The following is a 26060-nucleotide window of genomic DNA, read 5'->3' on the forward strand; positions in this document are numbered from 1 at the left end:
ACAGCGGTCAAACTTAAAACACCCCTCTTTTTGCGTCGGGGGTTAAAAATAGCGTGCCAGCATTTAGCACATGGTTTATCTAGATCGTCTCGATTCTTTTGGAATACTACGGTATTGATCTCACGCGCGATCGATTCAGTTAAGCCATCCCCCCATAGGTTATCGTAGAAATATTCTAGAATATGCTAGCAATTATCATAATTAAAGTAGTTCAAATCCGACAAAGATGCTTTTGCCTTGATCACACGTACCGAGCAAACGGGCGAGACACTGACGTAAGCGAGTAACTGTTCACACGTTTTGAAATTAGGACAGTCAGTACAGTTCAAATAACGGCTAAATGATGACGATTATTGTTTTAATATAAAACTATGATGAATTTTGTAGTAGATTATCTAAATTCGCACTGGAAAAGGGTTAACTTCATAAGAACCAATCCAATCCAATCCAATAATGAGGACAAACATACCGTTCTCTGTCTGTAACCTGTTTATTTTGGTACGAAATACAATAAAGTATACTTTAGATTTCAGTCGTTTTATTTACATAACTTTTTTACAAATTTATCTAATGCCTAGGATCCGGTGAATTACCTGTAAAAGAAGCAAAATGTGCATGAACCATACTGAAATTGGTTGTGACAAAGATAGAGATGCTCAAAAGTACAAAATAAGGTATCGTGCACGAGACTGCCCGTCGCTACATGTCTGGTACTCACGCGACTATCCTGATGGGCAGCCCCCGGGCCACCATGCTGCTTGCTATCATCACATAATTGGTGGAGCCCCGCGCGCGGCTCACGGCGCGGAGTAAGTCCGGCTCTGGAGTGAACGGCTGTTTCTGCTCCACCGATGTGTCTGCCAAGTAAATTCTTTGTTAAGAAAAGGTTTGACTAAAAATCGGCCAAGTGCGAGTCGGACTCGGGCACGAAGGGTTCCGTACCATCTATACAACATTTGTAAAACGGCGAAAAAAATCACGTTTTTTGTATGCGAGCCTTTTTTTTTTTTATTCTACTGGATGGAAAACGAGCAAGTGGGTCTCCTGATGGTAAGAGATCACCACTGCCCATAAACATCTGCAACACCAGGGGTATTGCAGACGCGTTGCCAACCTAGAGGCCTAAGATGGGATACCTCACGTGCCAGTAATTTCACCGGCTGTCTTACTCTCCACGCCGAAACACAACAGTGCAAGCACTGCTGCTTTACGGCAGGATTAGCGAGCAAGATGGTGGTAGCAATCCGGGCGGACCTTGCACAAGGTCCTACCACCTGCAAATGATGAATGAATGCCTATTCTGTATTCTGTTTTTAGTATTTGTTGTTATAGCAGCCACAGTTAAGTATACATAATCTGTGAAAGTTTCAACTGTCTAACTATCACAGTCAATGAGATACAGCCTGATGAGAGACAGACGGATGGACAGCGAAGTCTTAGTAATAGGGTTTTCGTTTTTACCCTTTGGGTACGGAACCCTAAAAACTAAAGTTGGGTACATTTCATACTGGTTGCATAGAAAAGTGGATACTTATGTTAGGGCACCAACTGTACATTTCGCGACGCGAACCGACCGAGTGAAGCGAGCGCGCTGCACTAGCGCCCGGCAAAGCGGCCGGACTTAATTCAGATAGGAAATAATTAGCCCCCTTCTAGTGCTGGTTATTTATAAATAACCTTATAACAAGGGTTTTTTACAGGAGAATCTAATCAATCAATTATCATAAATGTAGAGGAAAGAATCCAACCAATCACTTTAGGTACTTAGTTTAAATCCACCGTCTCGCTAGATTCTTGACAATGCGCCGTTGTATTAGATCTTCAGCGTTGTTACTCAACCCCGTGACTCAAGAGACAACACTGATACAGTTGCTTGCTTAGAAAATATTTGTAATAGGCGTATAGGCTAGCATGCATGAGATTAACCATGAAGTAATTGGCTTATAACTGTCACAACTTCAAAATTTTTGTTGACTTTTACCTATAATGCGTGAAACAGGAGACATTGCCATGGTAACGAATAACACTTAAAGTTTATTGATATGTATGTATGTAAACTCTTTATTGTACAAAATAAGTAAACAAACACAATTGACAAACAATGAGATATATGTACAAAGGCGAACTGATATTGCTTATATTAGTATTTTCTCTATCTGTGCATATGTCATTGTAGTTATCAATAAATGTTTTTTTCTTTCTATCTATCCTCTTATTATTCTGTGCAATAGACTCACCAAGCACGCCCTTGCTCCAATTGGCCTTCCCAACGCTGGGCCACGGCACCTTGGCGTCGGACGGCACGTACAGAGACACCAGCGTGCTGACCATCTTGTCCACTTCCAGATCGGTCACCTCCCACAGCATACCCACAACCATGGGGCTGGAATATAAAGGAATTCGTTGTAAACAATTTAGTTACATTACAGCCCGAGTTATACTCGTAAGTATTCCACTTATATGCAAAAGCGAAAGTTTGTCAGCCTGTTTGTTTTTTGTTACCTCATCGCGTCTAACCGCTGAATCGATTTAGATGTAATTCGGTAATATACATAGTCTGAGTCCCGGGCAAAGACTTAGGATAGTTTTTATCTCGGGAAATTGCGTTCCCGCGGGATAGCGATAGAACTAATATTTTTTAATTTTATGTAAACTGTACTATTTCTTTTTTTATTTTTTGTACTTACATAATAAACATTCTATCTTAGCCTCACAGTACTTTGACAGATCACGTAGTGTGCTACACCATACGCTCTCACTGTATCCTAGTAGTTAACTATATAATAATCACTTCACACCTCTCCTTCAGAAAAGTAACTTTTCCTCCCTGACGAGAGGGAGCAAAGTGCAACTTTTCTGTTCAAGGCTTTTCTAAGTGTTTTATTGCAAATGCCATTTTTGTCGTTGATAATTGTAAAGCCACGCCATTTTCTATGCTGGTTGTTCTTTAATAATATGTAGAATATATATATTTTTTAAGTTTCTTAATGCTCGGTGTGAAAAGTTGTATGAGCCACTCGCGAGCAAAATTATTTTCATCTTGGGCGTTAACACTTGAATCCTTTATTACGCTCAGGATTCTACTTTAGAATCCTTCGCTACATTCTGGATTCAATGTACGCCCTCGCCGTAAATACACCATTTTGCTCCCTCGTGACAAAAATAACTATTGTATCCCTCTCTTACATTCCTAATAAACCCTAGCTTTCAACCTAAACAGTTGTCTCTTTTAACGCCTAACATCTCAATCGGTTACCTCGCTATAATAAATTGTACGCTAGGAATAGCTCACGAGCTAAAATACATGTTTGCCCCGGATAACTTTCTCTGTACTTACAGAACTAACATTGCACTGTTGTGACAGTGAAAATTATACCTAATGGAAAATGCTAGTTACGCGGTATTGCTGTATCACTGACGATATGCAGCTAAACCCCCTTATTCATAAACGGCAATCAAACCTATTTTAGTTAAAATGCCGCTAAAATTCGTTTGTCCTTATCTGTCACTTCGACATTTGTATTTGTTAGAAAGGGACAAAGCATTTGTTAGTTAACATAGGCTTGTTAAGTTTTATGAATAAGGGGGTTAGAGTACAAGTTGATCATGATCAGACCTGGCGGCGAGCCTCAGCCGGTGCTGCGCGGCCTGCGTGGCGCCGCGCGCCGCCGCGTGCGTCAGCCGCACCGAGCCGCAGCCCGCCAGCAGCGCCACGCAGCGCGACCCGACCGCGCGCTCCGCACAGCCGCCGTTGCCCAGCTGGCAGCCGTCGCCGTGCCCGCAGTACCTGCCCATAACAAAAACATATAACATAGAAACTGCTCAAAACTCACCTCACTCAAAATACGTCGAATAGACTACAGAATATTCCAGCTCTAAGAAAACGTCCGCGGACCACGAGCTGTCAGGCCTCCAACAAGATGGACGGTAGATGCGCACAAATAGAGGCCTACTATTCCATCATTCGGCTGACATGATGACTAAAAAACTTACATCGAACAGCGATTAGTTAAATAAAGAGTTTGAGTTTGACTATGACAGCAACTAATACCTCTGAAAAAAGGAGTACACCAAGGGGATTTTATATCCTCAAAACTAATCACAAGTACACTATTGTATTCAAAACTCTACACTGGAATAATCCATACTAATATTATAAATGCGAAAGTGTGAGTTTGTATGTTTGTCCGTCTTTCACGTCAAAACGGAGCGACGGATCGACGTGAGTTTATGGGCCAGAGAGTGACACAGACTACTTTTGATCCCGGAAAAATGCAAATTTCCCGAGGGAACAAAGAGCGCGCGATAACCGAATTCCACGCGGGGGAAGCCGCGGACAAAAGCTTGTATCGGTATAAACATCGACGGATAATTTCTGAACCATCTACGTCTCACAAACGATATCGTTTTACTATAGTTTTTTTTAGTCTCCGAATGATCTAAATAAAATGCTCACAGATATAAGCCAGCACGCATACGGACTTGAGCCAGGCAGGCGTGTCTGCGCGTGGACTTGGAAATGAACATGGAGAAGACAAAGTGGCATCCATAACAAAGATGATGTACTCACAGGAAGATGTCCGAGTGCGTGAGATGTTGCACGAACTCGTGCGGCGGCGGCGGCCGCGCCACGTGCCCGCTCCACGACCCGCACCAGTATTTTATGAACGAGCTCATGCGTTTCTCCATGCGCTCCAGATTGTTCTCTGGAATGTTAGGTTTTAACAGCTGTATTTAAGGAGTTACTTAGAACAACGAAGGTCACCGACATAGCCAAGCGACTTCGCTCGTTACTTCAACCAGCCACTTGTCAATGTGTGGCTAAACGAGTTATGGACAGAGCTATGCTACAGTTTCTTTGCGACAGAATTCTCGCCGACAATATAGAATATGTAAGATTTTTTTTATTTGTTCAAATATATCTTTGTATGCATTATAACAAGATAAAAACCGGCCAAGTGCGAGTCGGACTCGAGCACCAAGGGTTCCTTACAAATATTTGTACAATTATGATGTAACTAAAAATTTATATTCGCAGTTTTTCCTTTATCTGTGCTATAAGACGTTGCGTTGCTTCGTGCCAAATTTCAAGATTCTGAGTTCACGGGAAGTGACGGAAATTTGAAGCATAAACGGCTGTATCTTTTGACTGCGTTGGCTTAGAAGTTTGATTTTTTCACAGCTCCAAGGGACAGTAGACTTGAGTGTTTGATATGAATTTCAGCTTGATACCTTCACGCGTTCCTGAGAAAAAGGGTCTTGACAGACAGACAGACGGATCATAAGGGACATAAAGGTTCCGTTTTTTCTTTTGAGGTACGAAACCCTAAAAAACGCCTAAATGCTCTCTCTTACACGGTGCGGTATATCTGTCGATCGACATGGCGCAATATAACCGTTGTAAGAAAACAGCTTGCCTGTGTTAATATTTTACTACCGTAATTTGTAACGTAGAAATAAACGACCTGATTTCTTCATTGGAAATCTAAGTTAATCCATGATTTAACAATTTAACAATCTTTATTGTTTGCCAAACCAACTTGTAAAGTAAGTTTTCAAATAACTTAAAAACAAAGAAGATATGGACGTTTTTCATTGTCGATTGTCTAATTGACAGACACATCCTTCACAGAGACAGACAGATCCATCATGGACCATTACGTCGAATGCCACGGCGACCATGAAAAGTCCATACTAAAATTATTTTTTCTAGAAAGGCATGGAATGTAATCTTCTCTCGCTCATATGTTGCTTATTTTTTAACAGATATTGATGATTATACGTCATTCGTTTTATTTTCCAGTCTTAAATCTGAATCACGTTAAATATTTTCAGAGAAAAATTGTGTTCCATGCATATTCCCTATTAAAAATGGAATTGAATTAAAATCTTGTCTTAACGTTCGAGGTATTTTTTCCCGAGTTACTAAGTAATAGTTTGTGATTTGTTTAAGGATGCACGCAGGTTTAAAATTGTTTTCCTACCTGGATTTATAACATATCTTCCGACATCAGATTTAGCTGCAAAATAGCCGTCAACTATTTTGTCCTCGTGCATCTTATACAGGCTGTATAAGAAGTGTATGTTCTCTATCCGGGATACAGGGTGCTGGCTAAGAACAGGCAGACTCTCCCACGGGAATGTATCTAATATCTGTAAAAATAATAATTATAATATTTTAATAACAATACCAATTTAGAAAAGTTGATCATTAAGTTAAATCTCTCAAAAACGGCTGAACCGATTGTAAAGTAACATAGCTATGGACCACCTACAAGGAAACTCGCTTTCACTTTTAATAAACTGCATCGAAATAGGTACCTACATCCACTTGAGACCTACGATGCCACAGACAAAGACATCGGCGTCAAACTTATAACACCCCTCTTTTTGCGTTAGGGGTAAAAAACTGTATTGTATGGATCTCATTTTCTTTGGCGCTAGTTAAAAAAAAGCATGGTATAGTTCATATAAATAGAGCTGGCGCTAAGGGAATAAACAGAAATAATCTAAATGGGTCAATCAGGTTTTAAATGTAGCTGGTTGCCATGACAATGTCTCCTGGGCCACCTTTAAAAGTATAAATCTGTGGGGTACAAATCCACCAAAATTTAGGAGTTGTGATAGACAAAAGCCAATTCTTTCATGGCTTATCTCTGCATGCTAGCATTGTATGGCTGTTGTCTCCTGAGTCACGGGACAGAATAACAACACTTAAAACGTGAATGATCCAAGTACCGAATGATTAAATTTGTTGAAAACTCTGCTCTGTTTCAATACCTGTAAATTACTTTTTGAATTACTCAAATCGCACATTCCATTCAAAGATATTACGAATTTAAAAATATCAATCCAATCAAAAAAAATTAAGAGATAAAATTTACTCTACGTCGACGCGCCCCGGCTTCACACGGGTATAGTTTTTGGGAAAAGGAGCTGAAACATGTCAGTGAGGTGCGTCTAAGACTTTTTTACCACCGCACCAGACTGTCTAAATAAAGGAGGGTTATTTTGAAAATTGTACCCGTGCGGAGCCGGGGCGGGGCGCTAGTATCAAATAAAAATAAAAGATGATACCGCGATGCCGAGCCCATTATGATTTATGATCAACTAGCTGTTGCCCGCGACTCCGTCCTCGTAGAATTCCTTCATCGTTATCCCGCGGGCACTATGCAATTTATCCCGGGTAAAAAACAATCCTACGTGCTAATCTGCGCACCGAATTTCATCTAAATCGGTTCAGCTGTTTAGACAATAACAACACACATACAAACACTTACAAACTTTCGTATTTATAATATTAGCGGGATGTTGTTCATGGGTGAGTTTTTGTACTCCAACTTTTTGCATACAGGTGAAACATAATACAACCCTTCTTTCAGGTCTTCCACCGTTAAAAAAAAAACATGTCTATATTAAAAACAATACTAACCTCATCAACGATCAAAACAACAGGCTGCCGCTTGGCCTTCCTCAGACCAGCAAACTCATCATCCTCCCTGACTTTCATAACAGCTTGGGAAAAGGCCCTGATTCCATCAACCACGGTAAACTTGTGAACTGCCTCAAAACACTTCATGAGGCATTTGAGGCACAGTTCACTGGGGATCCTAAAGTCCTTGGAGCAAGAAGTGCAAGGGACTAGGTTCTGTTTGATGTCTGACGTCCTGCCGTGTTCGGTTAGAATGCGACGGATACAAGGCTTTATTTGCTGGGAGGATAGAGATGGACTGCTTTCTATGAGGTTGTAGAGAAGCACGCGTTGTTTTGTTGTCAGTCTTATGAATCTGAAATAGACAACGATTTTTTTAGTAATGATAGAGAGTAGTGGGGGGCAGTTTTTTACAATTAAACTATTTAGTTTGCTAATGTCGTTCAGAACTCGAAACAGAAGATCGATTTTCTTTTTCTTTCTCATTATGTATCTTCAGGAAAACGTAGAAAACCAACGAGTCCCGAGCGACATTAACATTCTAGTTGTACTGTAACATATTATAGGAGAAAATTATACCAAGCGATCATTCGGCAACATAATAATTGGGACAAATAAATATTCGACGACACGAATGGCACTCACCCCCAATCGTCGATAGTGCTGTCGACCAGTTTGATGACTTTGTCTCTTAAGCTAGCATCGACCAGTCGTCCGGTCAGCAGGCTGCCCCATCCACCAAGCCAGTCTCTATCCATCACGTGGATCACACTCTGCAATAATCATTATCATCATCATCCCCATCATCCAGGCCTATACAGTGTCAAATAATTATCATCACATCATCAATATGTGTTAAGAATCATCATTATCATCGTCATGCCTACCTTTTCGATTTATATAGTGTCCTAAAATAATCATTTTATCATCATCATTCCCTTCATATCAGCCTATACAATGTGCCTTAAAATCACTAATTATGCAATTATTATTTAATCAATTATTTTGTCCTGTGACCCAGAAGACAACACAGTTTAACAGTAATTAGCTTACAAGTTGTACCATGAAAGAATTAAATGAATTTATCACAACTCCTTACTTTGAGTGACTCCCAACAACTTTTGGTTGATAAAATCATACTTGTAACGAGTGACCCAGGAGACATTGCCATGACAACAAGCTACACTTGATCCAAATTTAAAATGTAAACCTTCATCCGTAGATCGATGTCCTCGCGACGACTCCAATAGTTCTGGACGAGCCGCTTGTTATTCAAAAGCCGGGCGTTGTCGATTGTCCTGTAGTTGTCGTCCAACAGAGCATACAGTTCCGTGAACAGCGGCTTTACTCCTTCTGGAAAGTTCAATACACACTCTATAGTATTCGTATTCGAAATGAGGATACGTAGAAGATCGAGGGTCACCGACATAGCCAAGCGAATTAGCTGGCAACGGGCAGGCCATATAGCACGGAGAACGGATGGCCGTTGGAGCGGAAAAGTTCTCGAATGGAGACCGCGGATCGGCAGAGCATAGAACGTCCACCAACGAGATGGACGGATGGTTAAAGCCGCGGGTTCACGGTGGATGCAGGCCGCTACCAACCGAAGCAACTGGAGGTCTATGGGGGAGGCCTATGACCAACAGTGGACGTCGTGCTCGTGCAGCTGATATAACGATGATGAGTACTAGAGTAGCCGGAAGACGTCCACTGTTGAGCAAAGACCTTCCCCTTAGAACGCCACAGCTACCCGAGGTTTTCATCGATTTTTGTCAAGTTTTGAATTGTATCTCCTACTTTTACACTACAGATAGAATTATAAGTCAAACGGCTATCGGTTCTAAAATCTTTTATCTCCATTTTTCTCTACCGGGTTTTGAAAAATATGAATACTTAATTTTGTATGATTTTTTTTTTTAATATTTCACTGACGTGAAAAAATACACTCAAGGTTTTCATTTGAAACTAATTAACACATATGGCCAGAAAGCCAGTTTTTGGCCTAAAATTGTACAACTTTGATGCCAAATATCTCGAAGACAATGAACTTTGAAGTAAATTCGGGTACTATATTGCTTAAAGCCATTGTTGTTAATATAATAAGCTACAAAAAACATTAGAAAACTAAGGAATTCAGATCGAAGGTCATTGGGGCATGGGATCCCCTTAACGACAACTCGCCACTTGCATCCACCGATTGCCAGCGATCGTCAGTCTACGCCTAGTCTTCCAGTTCGTGGTCGTCACTCGAAGACCTTTCTCTCCCATCGTTATCTGTTCTTCGAGCAATGTGCTGGGATGATGATGTTTATTCCAGGCTACTAGCTATCTTCTTACCAAATTTCATCCAATTCCAGCTATTTCAGCGTGAAAGAGTAACAAGTTTGTAAGTCTGTTTGTTTATTACTTCATCACGTCTAAACCGCAGAACTGATTTTGATGAAATTCGGTATACAGATAGTTTTAGTCCCGGGGAAGCACACACACATCTATCATTACAGGCTTGACCTAATGCGACAGAGAAATTCCAACATAAATAGCTTCTGCGTAATTCGCGCGTAATAGCATAGTTTCCGGAGGATAGCGTAACCGAATTCTACACGGACAGAGCCGCGGGTAGCGGCTTGTTTATAATATAATATTAGCAGGTTATCCTGCTCTATCTACTTATCTGGGCCAGCTGGGTCCCACTAAAAAACAGCATTGCGGTTGCCGTAACATTATGCTGAGTGGGGCCCACTTTAAGGTGCGACCAAACCGCTGCTTAAAAAACGGTGACGGCACGGAATCGCAGTGACGCATCGTATGCGCACCGTTTTTTTTGCATGCTTTCCACACTGCTGCTTGAAATACCGAAACGGTGCGGAATCGCAGTGACGAGCCGTAAACGACATGACTTTTGTTCGGTAAAGTCCTGACGTTTACGGCACGTCACTGCGATTCCGTATTTTAAGCAGCGGTGTGGAGATCATGCCATAAAAACGGTGCGCATACGGTGCGTCACTGCGATTCCGTGCCGTCACCGTTTTTTAAGCAGCGGTTTGGTCGCACCTTTATACTATTCGATGTTATTTTTTTATTCTTTCCATCTAATGTATTTTTATGTGTATCGAATGTGTCAATAAATGTTTCTTCTCTCTCTCTCTCTCACTCTCTCTCTCACTCTCTCTCACTCTCTCTCTCTCAAATATAATATATGCTAGTAACATTAACATACCTCCAGGAACATTAGCTGGTATATTTACAGTGATAGGTCCACAATCACATTGGTCTATGAAGTCATTGGTAAACATACTGAGGTATATTGAGCTAATTTCAGTGCTATACTCGACAAATGGTTTTAAGTTTTCATTGGGATTGTACTGTGCTGTTAGCTGGATAACTGTCCATTCTGAAAAAAAAAAAGCAATAGGATTTTTAGGCCTTTATTTTACTTCACATGTATCTTCTTCTTCTTCTTCTTCAGCGCGTTTTCGCCCACCGTTGGGCATACGCCTCTCCAGCCTTTCTTCACCCGGATCGACTGTCCGTCTCTCTCTTCCAGACCGGTCCTGCTGTCTCCACTATGTCATCGGACCATCGAGCAGGCGGTCTGCCCACATTTCTTTTCCCTAGCCGGGGTCTCCACTCCAGAACGCTCACATGTATCAGTGGCGGTGTAAATGAGGGTGCGGTCCGCCCCGGGTAAGAGTAAGTAAGAGTGAGAACCTGATAATGGACAATTAAGAAAAGGCTATGTATACCTTTTGGCAATTCATTCAAAATCTTCTTGAAGTTGTCTACATTGTTCTGAGAACTGAATTTCAAGTACTTTTTGTGGAACGGCACATCTTCCTCCATGTCAAAGGAACTCAATACTTCCGTTATATTTTTTGTATCAACAGATAACAGATCTAATATTTTCTCATCTTCTTTGCTTCTGAAAAAATTTTTTTGATTAAATAAAAGGGCAAATGAATTTCTCTTTATAACAATAACTGCATGCGCATAAGATATCTATATTGTCACTACCTTGAAAAAATCTCGTATCTAAAATCAATATGTCAACAAAACTGAACCTTGATGTAATGTCTATACAGTTCACTCAGAAAAATTATCTATTTTGAGCTATGAGTTTTTTTTAAAGTAGTGACGATATTATTCAAGGATATTCTGTGAAAGTTTATTTTATATGTAAAATAATGGAAAATATTAAACATTCTTAATTAACTTGCTCAATACTTACATAGGACTTGTGTCAATTATATCCTTTATTGGTTTAACAAAACTAGATATTTTATGGAGCTTGTTTTCTGCAAAACAAAAGGAAACAGATTAAAATTAGGTATAATCAGAATCAATAATTTTTCCCGACTGCAAAAACTAGACTAAGAGGCTGTTTCACCACCGATTGATTAATTTTATTTGACGGAATGCCATCTCCCTCTAATCAAACTAAACAAACAGTGAAACGGGGTTAAACTAAAAAGTAAACTGAAGCAAGACAATTTCAAAATATGGTCAGATCTGACATTAGTGTAATCATACAATAATAATGTTATCTTTTATTTCGTTCCAATTCTGTGTGCATTATTTTTAATAAATATTAAAATTATCAATGGATTCTCATCAAACAACTATAGTAGGTGCAGGTGCTGCTAATTCACATATAAAAAAAGGTGCAGCAAAAGATTTGTTATAACAACAGAGCATTTAGTGTTACCCAGGGGACATGTGTATGTATGGTGGGAATTCATATGGACATGAGCAACTTTAATCCGTCAAATGTGGTTGGAGAGAGAGGGAGAGAGAGAGAAACATTTATTTACTCATATTCGATACACATAAAAATATATTAGATGGAAAGAATAAAAATAACATCAAAAAGTATAAAGTGGGCCCCACTCAGCATAATGTTACGGCAAGCCGCAACGCTGTTTTTCAGTGGGACCCACTTAAAAACTAGAACATATAAAGAGAGTCACCAGTGTATGTATAGTATATAGGAAATGGAGTTTTTTTTTTATTGTACCCGAGCAAAGCCCCAGCTTGCCATCGCATAATGAAAATGAAATAGAATGTGACTTTAAGTTAAAAGCATGGGCTTGATCACTGGAGGTGTAAATGTAATTCTAAGTCGACCACTTTCAGAAGAAGCGATACTGATTAACAGTCAGGTTCATTAGATAGCAGTGGAGTAGCATCAGATATTTCCATGGTAAGGCCGAAGCAAAGATCGCTTACATTTTTGTGTCCTGTTTGTCCTATTTTGTAAATATTGGGCAAGCAAGTGGTTATAGGGTTCTATGGACGCTTCGCCACTGTTAGAGAGGCCTTTGCATCCAGAGATGTGGCTTCAGTGCAAGGGAGAGCGTAAAATTTGTAGTGTGGTGTATATAACTGAGGCCCCCCATGAGGCTGACATAGTCACATTTGGTGTACTAAAGCCTTGTTAAAATACTAGATTAAAAACAACAAAAAAGCATACCACAACACTTTAGCTGATCATCCCTGTACATAGCCATTGTCCGCAGGGATGCTGACACCGCCTCACTGAGGTGGAACGCACAGCGGGCGTCATCCTCCTGCGCTAGGTATTCTTCTGCCATCAATTTGTTACCACCTAAAAAAAACAATCATCATCATCGGGTTTCATCACAATGTTTTCTGGTACCTTCTTTTAGTAAATACAGACAACCATCACGCCTGTATGCCCAAAATGGGGTAGGCAGAGCACACAAAACGTTACCGCTTCGGAGCCACTTTTAGCAATTTTAGATTTTAAGTTTGACAAAAACGGTACAATAGTGACAGGTTGCTAGCCTGTCGCTTACAGTATACCTTAACCTATATCCTCAGTCGCCTCTTACGACATCCACTGAAGAAATGGAGAGGTGTAATTCTAACCTGACACCACACAGGTAGTAAATATGTTTAATTTAAACTACAAAACAGTCAAGAGGTCAAATGGAGTTATATTTTCCAGGACAGCATGGTGTAGAAATTCTTCGCTTTACCAAAACAGAAACACACTTCTTTGTTTCTGACGCTCGCGATCGCAATCAAATGACAGATTTTGCATACAAAACCTGTCATGTGATTGCAATTGCGAGCGTTAGAAACGTCAGGCGATACAGCTCCAGATCTTCATCTGGGCATAAACAACAAAACTGGTAACAAGACAAATAATGATTCAGATTTACTTTGAATTCGAAAACATTGCATAACCATAGCACCAAGTCACAGATCCATGAGAAATTAAAAACAATAGATACAGCCTAACACGCTCGCAGTCTCGGTCGCATTCAACTTTCCTTTTAAACTTCACACTCAAAAGAAACAATGGATGGAACATGCTAGCTCCACCGTTACGTTTAGATGCTTCGAATGACATTATCTTAGATTTTAATGGAACTCGTACATTCTCACTCATTGTTAGATACCAAACGATATATATCCTAATGTAACAAATTACGAAATAAAATGCTAGAAGTTGCAAAAGTTAAAACCACAAACTTACTTTGATAATTTGGTCCACTTGGAGTTGCAGGTATTTCATTCACATATTTGCTCAACACATCTTTATAATCAGGGCGAGTAAAGTTAATTTCATCGGAAAACAAGTCGAAATCTTCCATTTTCTCACACAAGTGAAATAAAATAAAAGCAATATAATTATACCTATTATTTACGCGATTTTAAACACGCTTTTGACAGCGTTTGCCGTTACGCGTTTAGTTTTCACTTTTTAAAAGAAAGAACGCTTAAAACGTCACGCACGTTTCGTTCGTGCAGAAATTATTGAATAGGGACGGACGGAACGCAATGCATGCTTGCTCTTGTAAAAATATTAGCGCAAGTGGGTGTGTTGAGTGGTTGTCTAATCAAGCTTAATGAAATGTTAATAATATGCAAGAAATCTTTCTTTTCGAACCGAACAAGAACCAAACCCATGCAATAGGCTTATGATTGAGTTCCTTAAAGGAGTTTTATTGTAATGAAAATAGTTTAGTTTTGTTCAAATTAAACTTAAAAATCTAGGACGCTGCTTGATTACTTTATCGAAAATAACGCGCATTAACAGTGGGCGTGACTAAAACAAAACAAACCACCTAAAAAAAAATTATCATAGAGGTACCATTTTAATTATATACGTACAGGTGTTTTTCAAATGCACATATTAAGCACCTATCTGATCTGAACATGGTTTATGTATACGTATTTATTATGTATTCGTTTCTCATATCTTTGGCCTTGTTAGATTTGTATGGAGAAAAACAAACACTGCGCCAGGCAGATAAGTAAAATGCATTATCATCATGGAGAAAATCTTAGTTAGAGATTAGAGATTTAGTTTTATTGATAACTCTGTGTAACTGTGTAGTTGTATTGCCTTTTATTTATTATAAGTCCTTTTCGAACATCGTATTTTGCTGTCCCGCTGACGCTTATATTATTTAATACGAGAGTGAGAGGGACGGTACGATACGAACTTCGAATTTTGTAGTAGCCCCCCCTGTTTTAAAACATATTATACGATTTATATTTTTTTTTTTTTAACTAGATAGTGTTGCTCTCTTCTTGATCTCCATCCCGTTCAGCGCAATGCAAGCGAGGCCAAATGCGTCTAAATCGTATAGATGAAGTGACTGTGTGAGCCCAGCATGCGACAGACGTGTTTTGTAGCAGCAACGTCGGCCGTGTTTTTCGCAGCGTAATTCTATCTGTTTACACCTAGTACATGGCAAACCTTAAGCTTAAGAGAAAAATAGGTTAGGATACACATGTTTTATTTATACTTATAATGTAAAAATATGGGTTACCAAAATAACCTAAAATAAATGTTTTTTTTTATTAGTTACCCAAAAAATAAATACAATTTTGGAAACTGCAGGCACAGATTACTAATATGTAGCTAGCTAGCTATGTAGAGTGGGCCAAATTTTGTGCGGCTGAGTATACACTAGCTAAGTAACCACACACACTAGGGCGGACGGAACTACCTACCCTCGACCCAGCAGGGCTACTACGAACCTCGCAACTCGTAGTTCATGTCGTGCGGTCCCTCTGACACTTATACTATTTAATACGAGAGCGAGAGGGACGGTACGAATACGAACTTCGAGTTTCGTAGTAGCCCTGCTGGGTCGAGGGTAGGTAGTTCCGTCCGCCCTAGTGTGTGTGGTTACTTAGCTAGTGTATACTCAACGGCACAAAATTTGGCCCACTCTACATACAAAATATAATGATAATAATAATTTCATGGGACACTTAACAACAATTACTTACTGCATACTTTTCAGGGCCAGATTTTTTGCTGCTCATACACGACCTTAATGTTCAGGCAATAAAGTCCTGTATACATATTTTTGGCACTTTGGCTCATGTCTTGATTCATGTCTTTGTTGCTGACTGTACATGAATTAAGTTCATATGGTACAGTTACTGACAGACTTCTTCGCTACTGTATGAACTTGTTCAGATGGCGCGATTGTGAGATAGGTACTAGAACCTTTACATTCTGTCCAAATGTGTGCCAGTCAAGGGAACCTTTGCGCGCGAGTCGATGTAGGTACCTGAGGCAGTACTACGAAGTATGTACAAAATTCGAACTTCGTATCTTGCCGTCCCGCTGATGCTTATATCATTTACTACGAGAGTGAAAGGGACGGAACGACACGAACTTCGATTCTCGAATTTTAATAGCGCCGCAGGGACACCATTGTTGTATTTGTATCTCATACCCGCGCTAGGTACCGAGGTACCGACCGGGAGTGGACAAAATTGACAAAGGTAAAAAAACAAAATAAAAAGGTAGGTAGGAAAGTTATTGATGCACGTACTTAATTCGCACCATCTAGTACACATTTGGAAAAGTTCTAAGCGTGACAAGTACGTAACTACTGTTAGATACTTATAGGATGGAAGTACCCCTATATATGTACTTTCTGTAGAAACTTGAGAATAAAACACAAAATTATGTTACATTTTTATTTATAATAAACATGAACAGTGTGCAAATTAGTATACCTACAATTTGCCACGTATCAAAATTACAGAAATCGTCGTAAGTAGGTAAAAAAGCTGTAAGTAGTACAAATACAAACCTGACAATATTTGTTAGGAAAACGGGAAACAGTAAGCTTATGTTGACTAACAAAAACTTAAAAAAATACTTAGTGGCACTGAAAACATCTTACGAGACGATACAAAATGTAAGAATGTACTATCTCCTACTAAATTGTGCTGAGTCTAAGGCACGCTTAACGCTTGTTAAACAAAAACAATACAACAGTGACTGGAATAAACAGATTTTATATTATTATGGCCGAAAAATCAACAATTTAAAATAGGTTTATTATGCAATTCCATATTTTGGCCGAAAACAACTTTATCTACTAATAATTTTCATAAATTCCGATACAGATTACGCAATTTCAAAACTAGTACAAAAGTACGTAACAATAAATTCATTTAAGTTTTTAAAATCACTGCACATTTTTAGTAAATGCAAAAATAATACCAAACTAAGAATTATGCTATGTTTCTATGATTTTGGGAAACAATACTGATTTTATCTAATACATAAATAGCAAAATTGAACTACAAAGCAATAAGAGTAAAATATCACTTAGTGTTTACTTCATAATGAAACAAAAATAAACATTTTAAAGGATTTAACATGCTTAATACTCTTGATTATGTCTGTTTCTCCCACACTTGCTTTAGTTAATAGAAACCATTAGATATGTAATTGTTTTTTTTATAACTATAGTACAATAGGTAGATTAAAATTTGCTACAACCTCTACAGTTTTTGAAAAAAATAGTCTTAATTTAAAAATCGTTTTTAAAATTTCGTATCACATGTATCTAAAACTGAGTAGTATATTAATTATTGATCGGAACTTCATGTTACAATACATTGAGGTATAAAAAGTACGTAAATTTTCACGTGTAATAAAGGCAATCGTTGGATATGACTTGAAGGCACAAAGAATTACCTACTTTAAACACAAAGTTGAATTCTACCGCCCAGTCGACCACACATAAATTAATTGTGAATATCTACATCTTGTAAGGCCCATCGCGCGACTGACGGGATCGCAGCGCGTGAGACTGACTCTAATTATTAAAATTAAGTTTTCCAAGCACCACTTCACTCCACGCTACGTTATAAAATCTCCTTCCATAACACTAAACCTAAACCTTTTTATTAATTTTAAACACGGTTAAAATACTTACAATCTAAACAGTATTCTGAAGTATATTACAATAAAAGGCTTTATTGTATAACTATTATTGCCATTTTCGATATAGATTTCAGTAACAACAAAGCTACTAAAAGAAAACATTAGGTAAAGATGTAATAATAAATAACATGTATGTACATATCAAACTATATCGGAGGAGCGATCTATCATCATCATGATTCGAGATGCGTAGGCGTCGCCCAGTTTGATCATATTTACAATTTAAATAACGCAGAAAAAAGGCCTTGAAAATCTATCACATATAAGTTCGGTTTGCTTAACAGGCAATAGCCAGCATAAATAAAGAAATATAAAAAGGCAGCCCCGCTGTCCATCGAGATGAAGGCATAAGTAGCTTATTATGCGAATTACTGTTGCATTTATTCGAATCTGCGCGATCGTCTCCGCTCAAATGAGCATTTAGCGTGGGCGCTCGCTCGCACCGAGCCGATGCGCGACCTCACACACTTAATTATTCTATCTCGCACAATTGCACCGCTATCGTACCCCGACAGCGACGCAAACATCATAAATAACTTTCAAACTTAAATATCTACGTACAAAATTGACATGATCAATCACAAAGAAAAATTTCCGAAACGCAAAACTGTGGCACTCAGAAATATGGAAGTAGACTCGGTACTGAGCGTCATCAAGACATGTTGATGCCTCGTTTGCTAACTGGGGAAGCGTCGACAATCCTCTCGTTAGCCTTGTCCTCCTCCCTGAAGTGAATCCTTGTAATTACGATGTCTCCCGTGCTGAGGGTCTGGGAACCGATCTCCGCCTTCTTGGTTTGATTGAGATCATTGCACTTGACATCGTCGTAAGTGGAGTTATGGCATCTACAAGAACAATTCTTCCTATCAGAGTCTCCAATGTTAAGGATCTGACTCAAGTTCGACCAGTCCTTATTCTTGAGCAGTGGCAGTGTTTGCTCCATTGTTTGCGAGAATCTGTCGTCCAGTTCCCCGCTGAGCGGCGCTACAGCAGATAAGATGGCTTCAAGGCGATTAATCTTCTCGACCTTGTCCATGTTTGTATCTGATAAGATTTCGTCCATCATTTGCATTGACTCTGTGAGACTAGGAGGTTGAGTGGAGTGAGGGGATGAAATAGAATCAGAAGGATTGGACTCTAAACTAGCCATTTCGTTCTCCCTCTCATCATCTTCTGAGTCTGAATCTTTTTCCTGCCCAATAGCTTCCAATTTCTCCAATTTTTTCGAAATTTTATGACAACCCTTTAGCTTCTCTTTCTCTTCTTCTGTGAGCTCTAAATATCTCAATAATCTGATTTCCCTGTTACTAAGAACAATATTCTTAGTGGTCTCAGCTAATTTCTGTTTCAACTCCCCAACCTCTGTATTAATTTTTCTTTGCCTTTTCCTTAATTTCACTTCTGTAGGTTGGATGTGCATGAAGACTTGTTCATTGCTCAGTTCCTCAAATAGCTGCTGGTTGTCAGGCTTAATATTGGATGACATGTATGCAAAAATAGCAGGATTAACCAAGGATAACACATCTGAGGCAGCATAAATTATCATATCTTTTGACAATGGACGTCTGGCCCAGTAGCGCTGGTCTCTGCGGTAAACATTTTTAAGTTGTTCCTTCATAGGATTCATAGGAGCATTATAAAGTTCACACAAAGCATTAAGACTCAGATTTTTGACTTTATAAACAGGCACACCTTGTTGCTGCAACTGCAAAACTGCATGAGCAGCTTGAGTATCAAAAACATTCTTCAAAGTGATCTCAAACTGATTGTGCAAATTGACTGAATCATTCCTACAGTCATGAATTATCTTAATTACATTTTCGCTTTCGAGAAGCTCTTTTATCTTGCCTTCAACAACCATGCCTGGGCATGCCATTATATCTAGAATGTATACTTCACCATTTATGGTCGCTATTTGACAGAGTGTAAGTACACCTTTTAGTCCAAGGTTTATTCCTTCACAGTCAAAGGACACAATGCTTTTAGAATTCCGTTTAGGATTCATAATGCTATCAATCAGTGAAGCGCACTCTCTCACGCTGGCTATAACTGTTGTGCATTGCAGTACTTTTTGTCTCCAAGCTTCACCCATGAGGTTGTTTCTAATGCTCGGAGTTCCATTTGTCTCCTCGGAGCTACGGGCATTTAAATGATTGTTCACTCTGTCTCGGACCATATTCTCAGCTAAGTTTTTAATAACAATTGAATTAATTCTTTGCTTCAATGTTTGATTAGCAAGGTTTGCTTGTTGACCTCGGGGAGATTCAGTAGGGCTGAGTATTCTGTTAGCAGGGCTCTGCTTACCATCTGAAGGGGTAGGGCTCACTACTGTAGGCGGCGCGGGGGACACAGGTTTCTCCTCGGCCATAGGCTTTGGTGATTCAGTCTTTGATTTCGCTTTTGCGTTTAGATACATTACAGGTATTTTTGGTTTACTAATTAGTGTAACAAGGTTGGATTGTACATGAAAACTATCGGAAAACAGTTTCAGGAATGCATTCAAATCGGCAGGTGAATTGAACACTTGATACCAGTATTCCTGTGGAAACCGGGAGACAATAAGATGGAAAAGCTGATCGACCATAACCGGTCCCTTCACCTCTATGCATTGTGCAACATAATCAAGCAGCTGTTGCGCTGTGTCCGTGTTGATGTGAGCAACGGGCAGGTTGTGGAACTGCTCTGAGTTACTGCATGTGTTGCCGCGCCTGTGGTTCTCACTGACTAGAATGACATTATCGTCAACAATGTGAAATGTGTCCGGGTGTTTGAGCAAGAAATCTTTGAACTCTTTGATGCGTTGCCCGGAGATGTGACGTACCTGAGGGGACGCCTGGCTGCGGTGGCCGAGCAGACTCTTGATGGGCACCTCTGTGCCTTCACCGTACTGGATCATCTTACTCGCGAAGTACTCCTTCGCCTCCTCGATGTAGTCGTTGTTTGAGGACGCGCCCGCCCCGCTGAGATGCTTCTGGAATGTGTTGATATCGACATAGTCCCCGTCTATGTTGAACAACGCCGGGTACTGCGCCAGGAACTTCTTCAAGCCCGACTGCGACCCGCCAGCGATCTGCCGCATCTCCTTCGTGAACCCCTTGGCACCAAACTGACAGGACAAGTCGTGCAACGTTCTCGGCTCGCCTTTATCGAGCAGGCGTTCCACGAAAAACAACAGAGTGAGGTTTCTGGCGAGCTCATATTCCATTGATTCCATTTCCCTGCAGTTGGTGCCAATATTCTTAGTCTAAACTTTTTCGACGTATATGTGTCACCCACAACACCATGAAATTTTTCTTTCTCGCGCAGGCAGGTCAACTGGTTATAGACAATAGAGCGGATAGAGAAGACGCAGAATGTCGCCATCATCTAATTAATTACTCCTCACTGTTACCTGTTTAAGAAACCTGTCTGACATAGTTTTAAAATGTTTACGGAAGATAAAGTTATTTGTTAACAATCAAAGTGAAAACTCGAATGATACTTACTTTAGTTCAACATGAAGGACATGACTCAGATCTATTCTAACGAAAAATAAGTTAAAGAAATATTTTTTCGTTTGATTCTACTGAAATGGTAAAGAAACAACCATTATGAGTTGTCAATTAAAGAACATTTATTATTTTTGATTTTATGATAAAACTATTCCCTTCCTTCTTCATACATTACTCATTATTACCCATTTTTGTTGGACTTTGTAAAACGAGGGCAACATTTATGTGAATAGACAAGTTTTTTTTTCATCAGCATTGAAATGTGTCACACAAACAGATATTATATTAAATAAAACATATTGTTTTTCGTGAAACTATCTCAAAGTAATTAAATGATTTCTAAATGTTAACTTAACAAGAATAAATTTTATGAGGGGCATTTTCTTATTTCCGAACCGAACATGACGAAAACTAACCAATGCTGCCATTTTATTGCTAAAATGCTAAATTTGACAACTTTTAGGGCTATGTTAGCGAGTTTATTTCAACCGTATTGTACATTTTATCATTTTATACTTAAAAAGTTTAGGTAATTTACTAAATGTAAACAAAATAAAGTCAACATTTGATGTCTTAAACGTTGAAATTCCACCATTTTAAACCAATATCTAATTTTTAGTTTGTGTTATAATGCAAGATAAGCAAAATTTTGAAAATCCTTGAATGTGCCAAATCTAGCAGCTGAAGTTTGTTTAAATTTAGTTAATAAATTACCAATAATTTTTCATATATATATATAGGGCACGGCAGGGGCCGATTTCAAAAATAATAAATCAGCAACACTGAAAATATTAAACTAACGTCAATGTCATGTCATGTCGTATCAAATCTTTTCCAATTAAATAATTTGATTTGAGTTTCTCAATAATTAATTCGTAACTAACTGTATAGAAATTATAGGGTCGTCGGGCTGATAGAGCTTTGACTGCGTTATTTATAAACCTATTCTAAATAAATCAAAATGGTAAGTACAGTTACATCGCTTTTTGTAACATTATTCATTAAAATTATAGTATTTGTTCTAAAACTGTGGTGTTTGCATAGTGGAAATAAGCATTTTTATGATCAAACGGTAACGACAAATGGCAAAATGCAACGGTTGGGTGGTTATTTAGAAAATGGTGACCAAAAAACAATCTCTGGTAATATTGTTTGTGGGCGGTTTCTTGGTATCGGAAAAAGCGATGTAGATGATTATAAGTGCCAAGAAATCCCTGTTGCAGTATTTAGAAGTCTTGTATAAGTAATTTAGTTCTCTGTGGCTTAATACAAAGTTGAAACTACATTAACCTCTAACATGGCCTTTATGCTCAAACCTTTATGAATAATAATCACCGCTGCCTATGGACGCCCATAATATAAGTAGAATTACAGTTGCATTGCCCGTTCTTAGAATAGGCTCGTTTTTTGAAGATCCCCAACTCGTACCTACTGGTCTGGAAATACTGGTGCTGCAAGCGATTCCGAAGTTATTCTCCCTCATTAAATTCAATCTCAATTGACAACCAGATAGCCAAGTGGTTAGAGAACTTAACTATGAAGCTTGAGGTCCCGGGTTCGATCCCTGGTCGGGGCAGATATTTGTGTGAATAATACAAAGCAACGGTTAAGAACCAATACTGTCTGTCTCTGTTAGGTGTTATTGATTCTTAACCGTCAAAATGCTGCCCTCCTAAGCAGAAAGGTGCTATCTAAAAAAAAACTCGCTTTTCTGTAATTTACACCATGTGATGCAGAATGTTTTAAGCTACACAATAGTATTAACAACTCAAAAGTCTTTTGGCTTAGGAGGGCAGAATGTTTGTTCTCAGTTCTTTATCCTTGGATATTTAATATGCGTTTAAGTATATATTGCTTAGTTTTGCATAAATTATCCAAACCTCAACAGATTTTTTTTTGATTTTGGAACTAGTTTCAGTAACATCAAAAGCGAAATTAAAGAATAACATGACAATAACAAAAAGTTAAACAGGAAAATAATAATAATAATTTTAATTTCCACAGCTAGTCCTAGTCCTGGGTGATCTGCACATCCCGCACCGCACAGGCAGCCTGCCCCCCAAGTTCAAGAAGCTGCTGCTGCCCGGCCGCATCCAGCACATCCTGTGCACCGGCAACCTCTGCACCAAGGAGTCCTACGATTACCTCAAGACGCTGGCCAGCGATGTGCATGTTGTTAGGGGAGATTTTGATGAGGTAAAGTTTGTAGTGGTCAAGTCTAAATTTTTTAAGTGATTATGAATAATACAAAATTCAATATAACTGAAATTAAACCATATCAATATTACTAAGCAATTATTATAGAAATAATCTAGTTAAATTACTTGGCCTCTTGCCATTCCTGGCGCAAAAGTGCCCATAACGCTTGCGGTATTTCCACGTTCGACAGCTATCTGGACAGCCTCTCCTCTATTTTTAAGTTATAATTTAACAATACTTGAGTTACACAAGTGCACTTAAGCCTCAAAAAAAACAGAAAAAAAAAACAATACATGAGTAAGCTAATAATTAATGGTTAATTATCAGATTTGTGAGATTTGCCAGAAGGCAGGAGACTTGTCCCATTTGTTGTTGGAATGTGTTTGGAAATACAGCAATTTTAAATTGTAAGCATGCATTTAGATTATCAAACCAAAATCTCTTCTACTAAGAATCTGTTCTCACAGGAACTGATATTTTCCAGGATGATAAGTCTTCTGTGTTAATCTAGCTAAATTATTAACTATTTCTTGGGAAAATTGATCAAAATCAGATCTATAATTTAAAAAAAAAAAACTTCATCCTCTTAAAATTTTTCACATGTGTATTAGTGGTATAGAATCCATTGCTTTTGCTATCATCAAGTTCTGCAAATATGACATTTCCCTGAATGTTTTATGTTCTGTTTCAATTAAAATGCATTCTTTAATTTTTCAGAACTCCACTTATCCTGAACAAAAAGTCATAACCGTTGGCCAGTTCCGTATCGGTCTCGTCCATGGGCACCAGGTCGTCCCATGGGGGGATGAGGAGTCCCTAGCCCTAGTACAAAGGCAGTTAGATGTTGACATCCTCATCTCGGGCCACACCCATAGGTTTGAGGCTTATGAGCACGAGAACAAGTTTTATATCAACCCGGGCTCCGCTACTGGAGCTTACAGTCCTTTGTTCAGGTATTTTGAACATTTGAAGTATTTTTTTTTACATAAAACTAATATGTGATTAACCCCATCTTACCTGATGAAAAGTGCAGTTGAGGCCAAAGGTGTATCTCACTGATTTAGCACCAGCTTTCACCTTGAAAGCCCTAGGTTGTACTATCTAGAAATACAGACGAAGCGAGCGAAATAATTCTTTAGCAGTTTGCATTAGGAAAGATGAAGCGAACCGTTTTGTGTGTTAAAGACGCTCTATGGATATCTGTTGGTAAAAAAAGAGATGGAGGAACATTTGCGTCACATTTGTGATTGGTTTAATAATTAAATCAGCCAATCGCAAGCGACGCCATCTAGCGATATATACCATAACGTATTGCTCTGCTGGTAGAGGATCATTGATCGTCCGCCTTTGTACAAGTATCATTGTCAGTTACTGCATTTTCTTTTTGTACATAAAGAGTTTAATACATACTACATCACATATATCGCCGTTGAATGAAACCCTCATGACATTCCCGTATATTACGATTTGTCTCTGAATATGATTTTTTGATTTTTCCTGTGTTTTTCAGAAACCCAACTCCTTCGTTTGTGCTCATGGATATCCAGAGTTCCACCGTGGTCACATACGTTTACAAACTGCTTGGAGACGAAGTTAAAGTTGAAAGAATCGAGTACAAGAAGGCATAGTGTCTATATTAAAGATAATCCATAATATATTAAGAAGTAAATATATAATAAACGGTCTGACACATAATATATATCTTGCTGCTGTTAGGTGTCATTGGCAGTAATGGTTGCTAACCTAAAGCGACCGGTCGCCGTCAAGAAAAAAAGTTCAATTTGAAGAAGTAATGTATGTATTTTTTCCTTTGTTTCCCTATACGTAACCCTGTTACATAACCAGCACTGAGTAGGGGTCAAATTATTTCCTAACTTGATTAGGTCCTGGCGTATCGCTGGCTGCTGCCTCGCTTCGCTCGCTCGTCTCGCGCATTGTGGTCGCTATTATACCTAACACACCTCGCTTCGCTCGTCGTCGTTACCTAATTCTCCGAAACCTAAAATGACAGTAAAAGTGACCAATTTAACATTACCAATATCTGTTTGAAGTAGGAAATATACGACTGCTTCCAGTGCTGGTTATCGACACTACTTTGAAAAAATCTCGTATCTAAAATCAATATATAAACAAAATTGAACCTTGACGTAATGTTCATAAAGTTCGCTCGGAAAAATTATCTATTTTGAGGTACGAGTTTTTTTTTAAGTAGTGACGTTATGTAAGATTGCTATGTATCGGGAACTAGTTGTATTTTTTAAATAGTAATATCAATTAACTTCTAATACGATGTAATTGTAATTAGACTTCATTGTCGAAGTTATCGGTGAGCAAGAGCATGGATAAATAATCTTCCTTTTTGAAGTTGGCTGAAACTATTCATAAAATTTTCACTGGTGGTCCAAAATCTTATTTATTGATGAAATAAAGCAATTTAAGACAATTTTCGGTATCATAGGATGAATTTGCAACTGCTACTGTTTTCTTGAAGAAAGATAAGTAATATCTATGATTAAGAATAATAAGTGAAATTTTAGGTTATAATCGTGTTAAAGTACAGTCGGTTTCCTAACATAAGTACAGATGGTTTTAAATTGTATTTTATCGGAAAAGTTCACATGATTGATTGAATAATACGGAAGCCCTCGAATTCCAATTGAGATCTGACTTTTCCCGATAGGAAACCAATATACACTACATTTCTATA

The 26060-nt window shown here is 38.7% G+C and overlaps 3 protein-coding genes across 5 annotated transcripts; 1 reads left to right on the forward strand and 2 right to left on the reverse strand.

Annotated features, from left to right (window-relative positions):
* Positions 1-516: 516 nt before the first annotated feature.
* Positions 517-14206, reverse strand: Sse (extra spindle pole bodies like 1, separase). 3 transcript variants are annotated; one of them, XM_074092571.1, is made up of 14 exons: positions 13932-14206; positions 12900-13034; positions 11658-11724; positions 11176-11348; positions 10650-10823; positions 8643-8785; positions 8078-8205; positions 7433-7787; positions 5985-6153; positions 4571-4706; positions 3617-3787; positions 2238-2383; positions 719-857; positions 517-593 (listed from the first exon to the last, which is right to left on the reverse strand). In XM_074092571.1, the coding sequence occupies exons 1-14, from the start codon at positions 14047-14049 to the stop codon at positions 590-592; spliced, it is 2058 nt and encodes a 685-aa protein (XP_073948672.1). In that variant the 5' UTR covers positions 14050-14206; the 3' UTR covers positions 517-589. The 3 variants fall into 3 exon arrangements, with proteins under 3 accessions (XP_073948672.1, XP_073948671.1, XP_073948673.1); XM_074092570.1 differs by having other exon boundaries at positions 11176-11351; positions 13932-14205; XM_074092572.1 differs by lacking the exon at positions 13932-14206 and adding an exon at positions 13615-13791 and having other exon boundaries at positions 11176-11351.
* Positions 14207-16388: 2182 nt separating this feature from the next.
* LOC141431380 (egalitarian protein homolog) lies at positions 16389-20991 on the reverse strand. Its single transcript, XM_074092551.1, has one exon. It carries the CDS (start codon positions 20875-20877, stop codon positions 18316-18318), a length of 2562 nt encoding a protein of 853 aa, XP_073948652.1. The 5' UTR covers positions 20878-20991; the 3' UTR covers positions 16389-18315.
* A 954-nt stretch (positions 20992-21945) lies between these two features.
* LOC141430853 (vacuolar protein sorting-associated protein 29) lies at positions 21946-25680 on the forward strand. Its single transcript, XM_074091713.1, has 4 exons — positions 21946-22118; positions 23159-23350; positions 24071-24306; positions 24864-25680. Exons 1-4 carry the CDS (start codon positions 22116-22118, stop codon positions 24979-24981), a joined length of 549 nt encoding a protein of 182 aa, XP_073947814.1. The 5' UTR covers positions 21946-22115; the 3' UTR covers positions 24982-25680.
* The last annotated feature ends 380 nt before the right edge of the window (positions 25681-26060 follow it).

This window comes from Choristoneura fumiferana, chromosome 9 (assembly GCF_025370935.1).
Source record: "Choristoneura fumiferana chromosome 9, NRCan_CFum_1, whole genome shotgun sequence".
Classification (NCBI taxonomy): Eukaryota; Metazoa; Arthropoda; class Insecta; order Lepidoptera; family Tortricidae; genus Choristoneura; species Choristoneura fumiferana.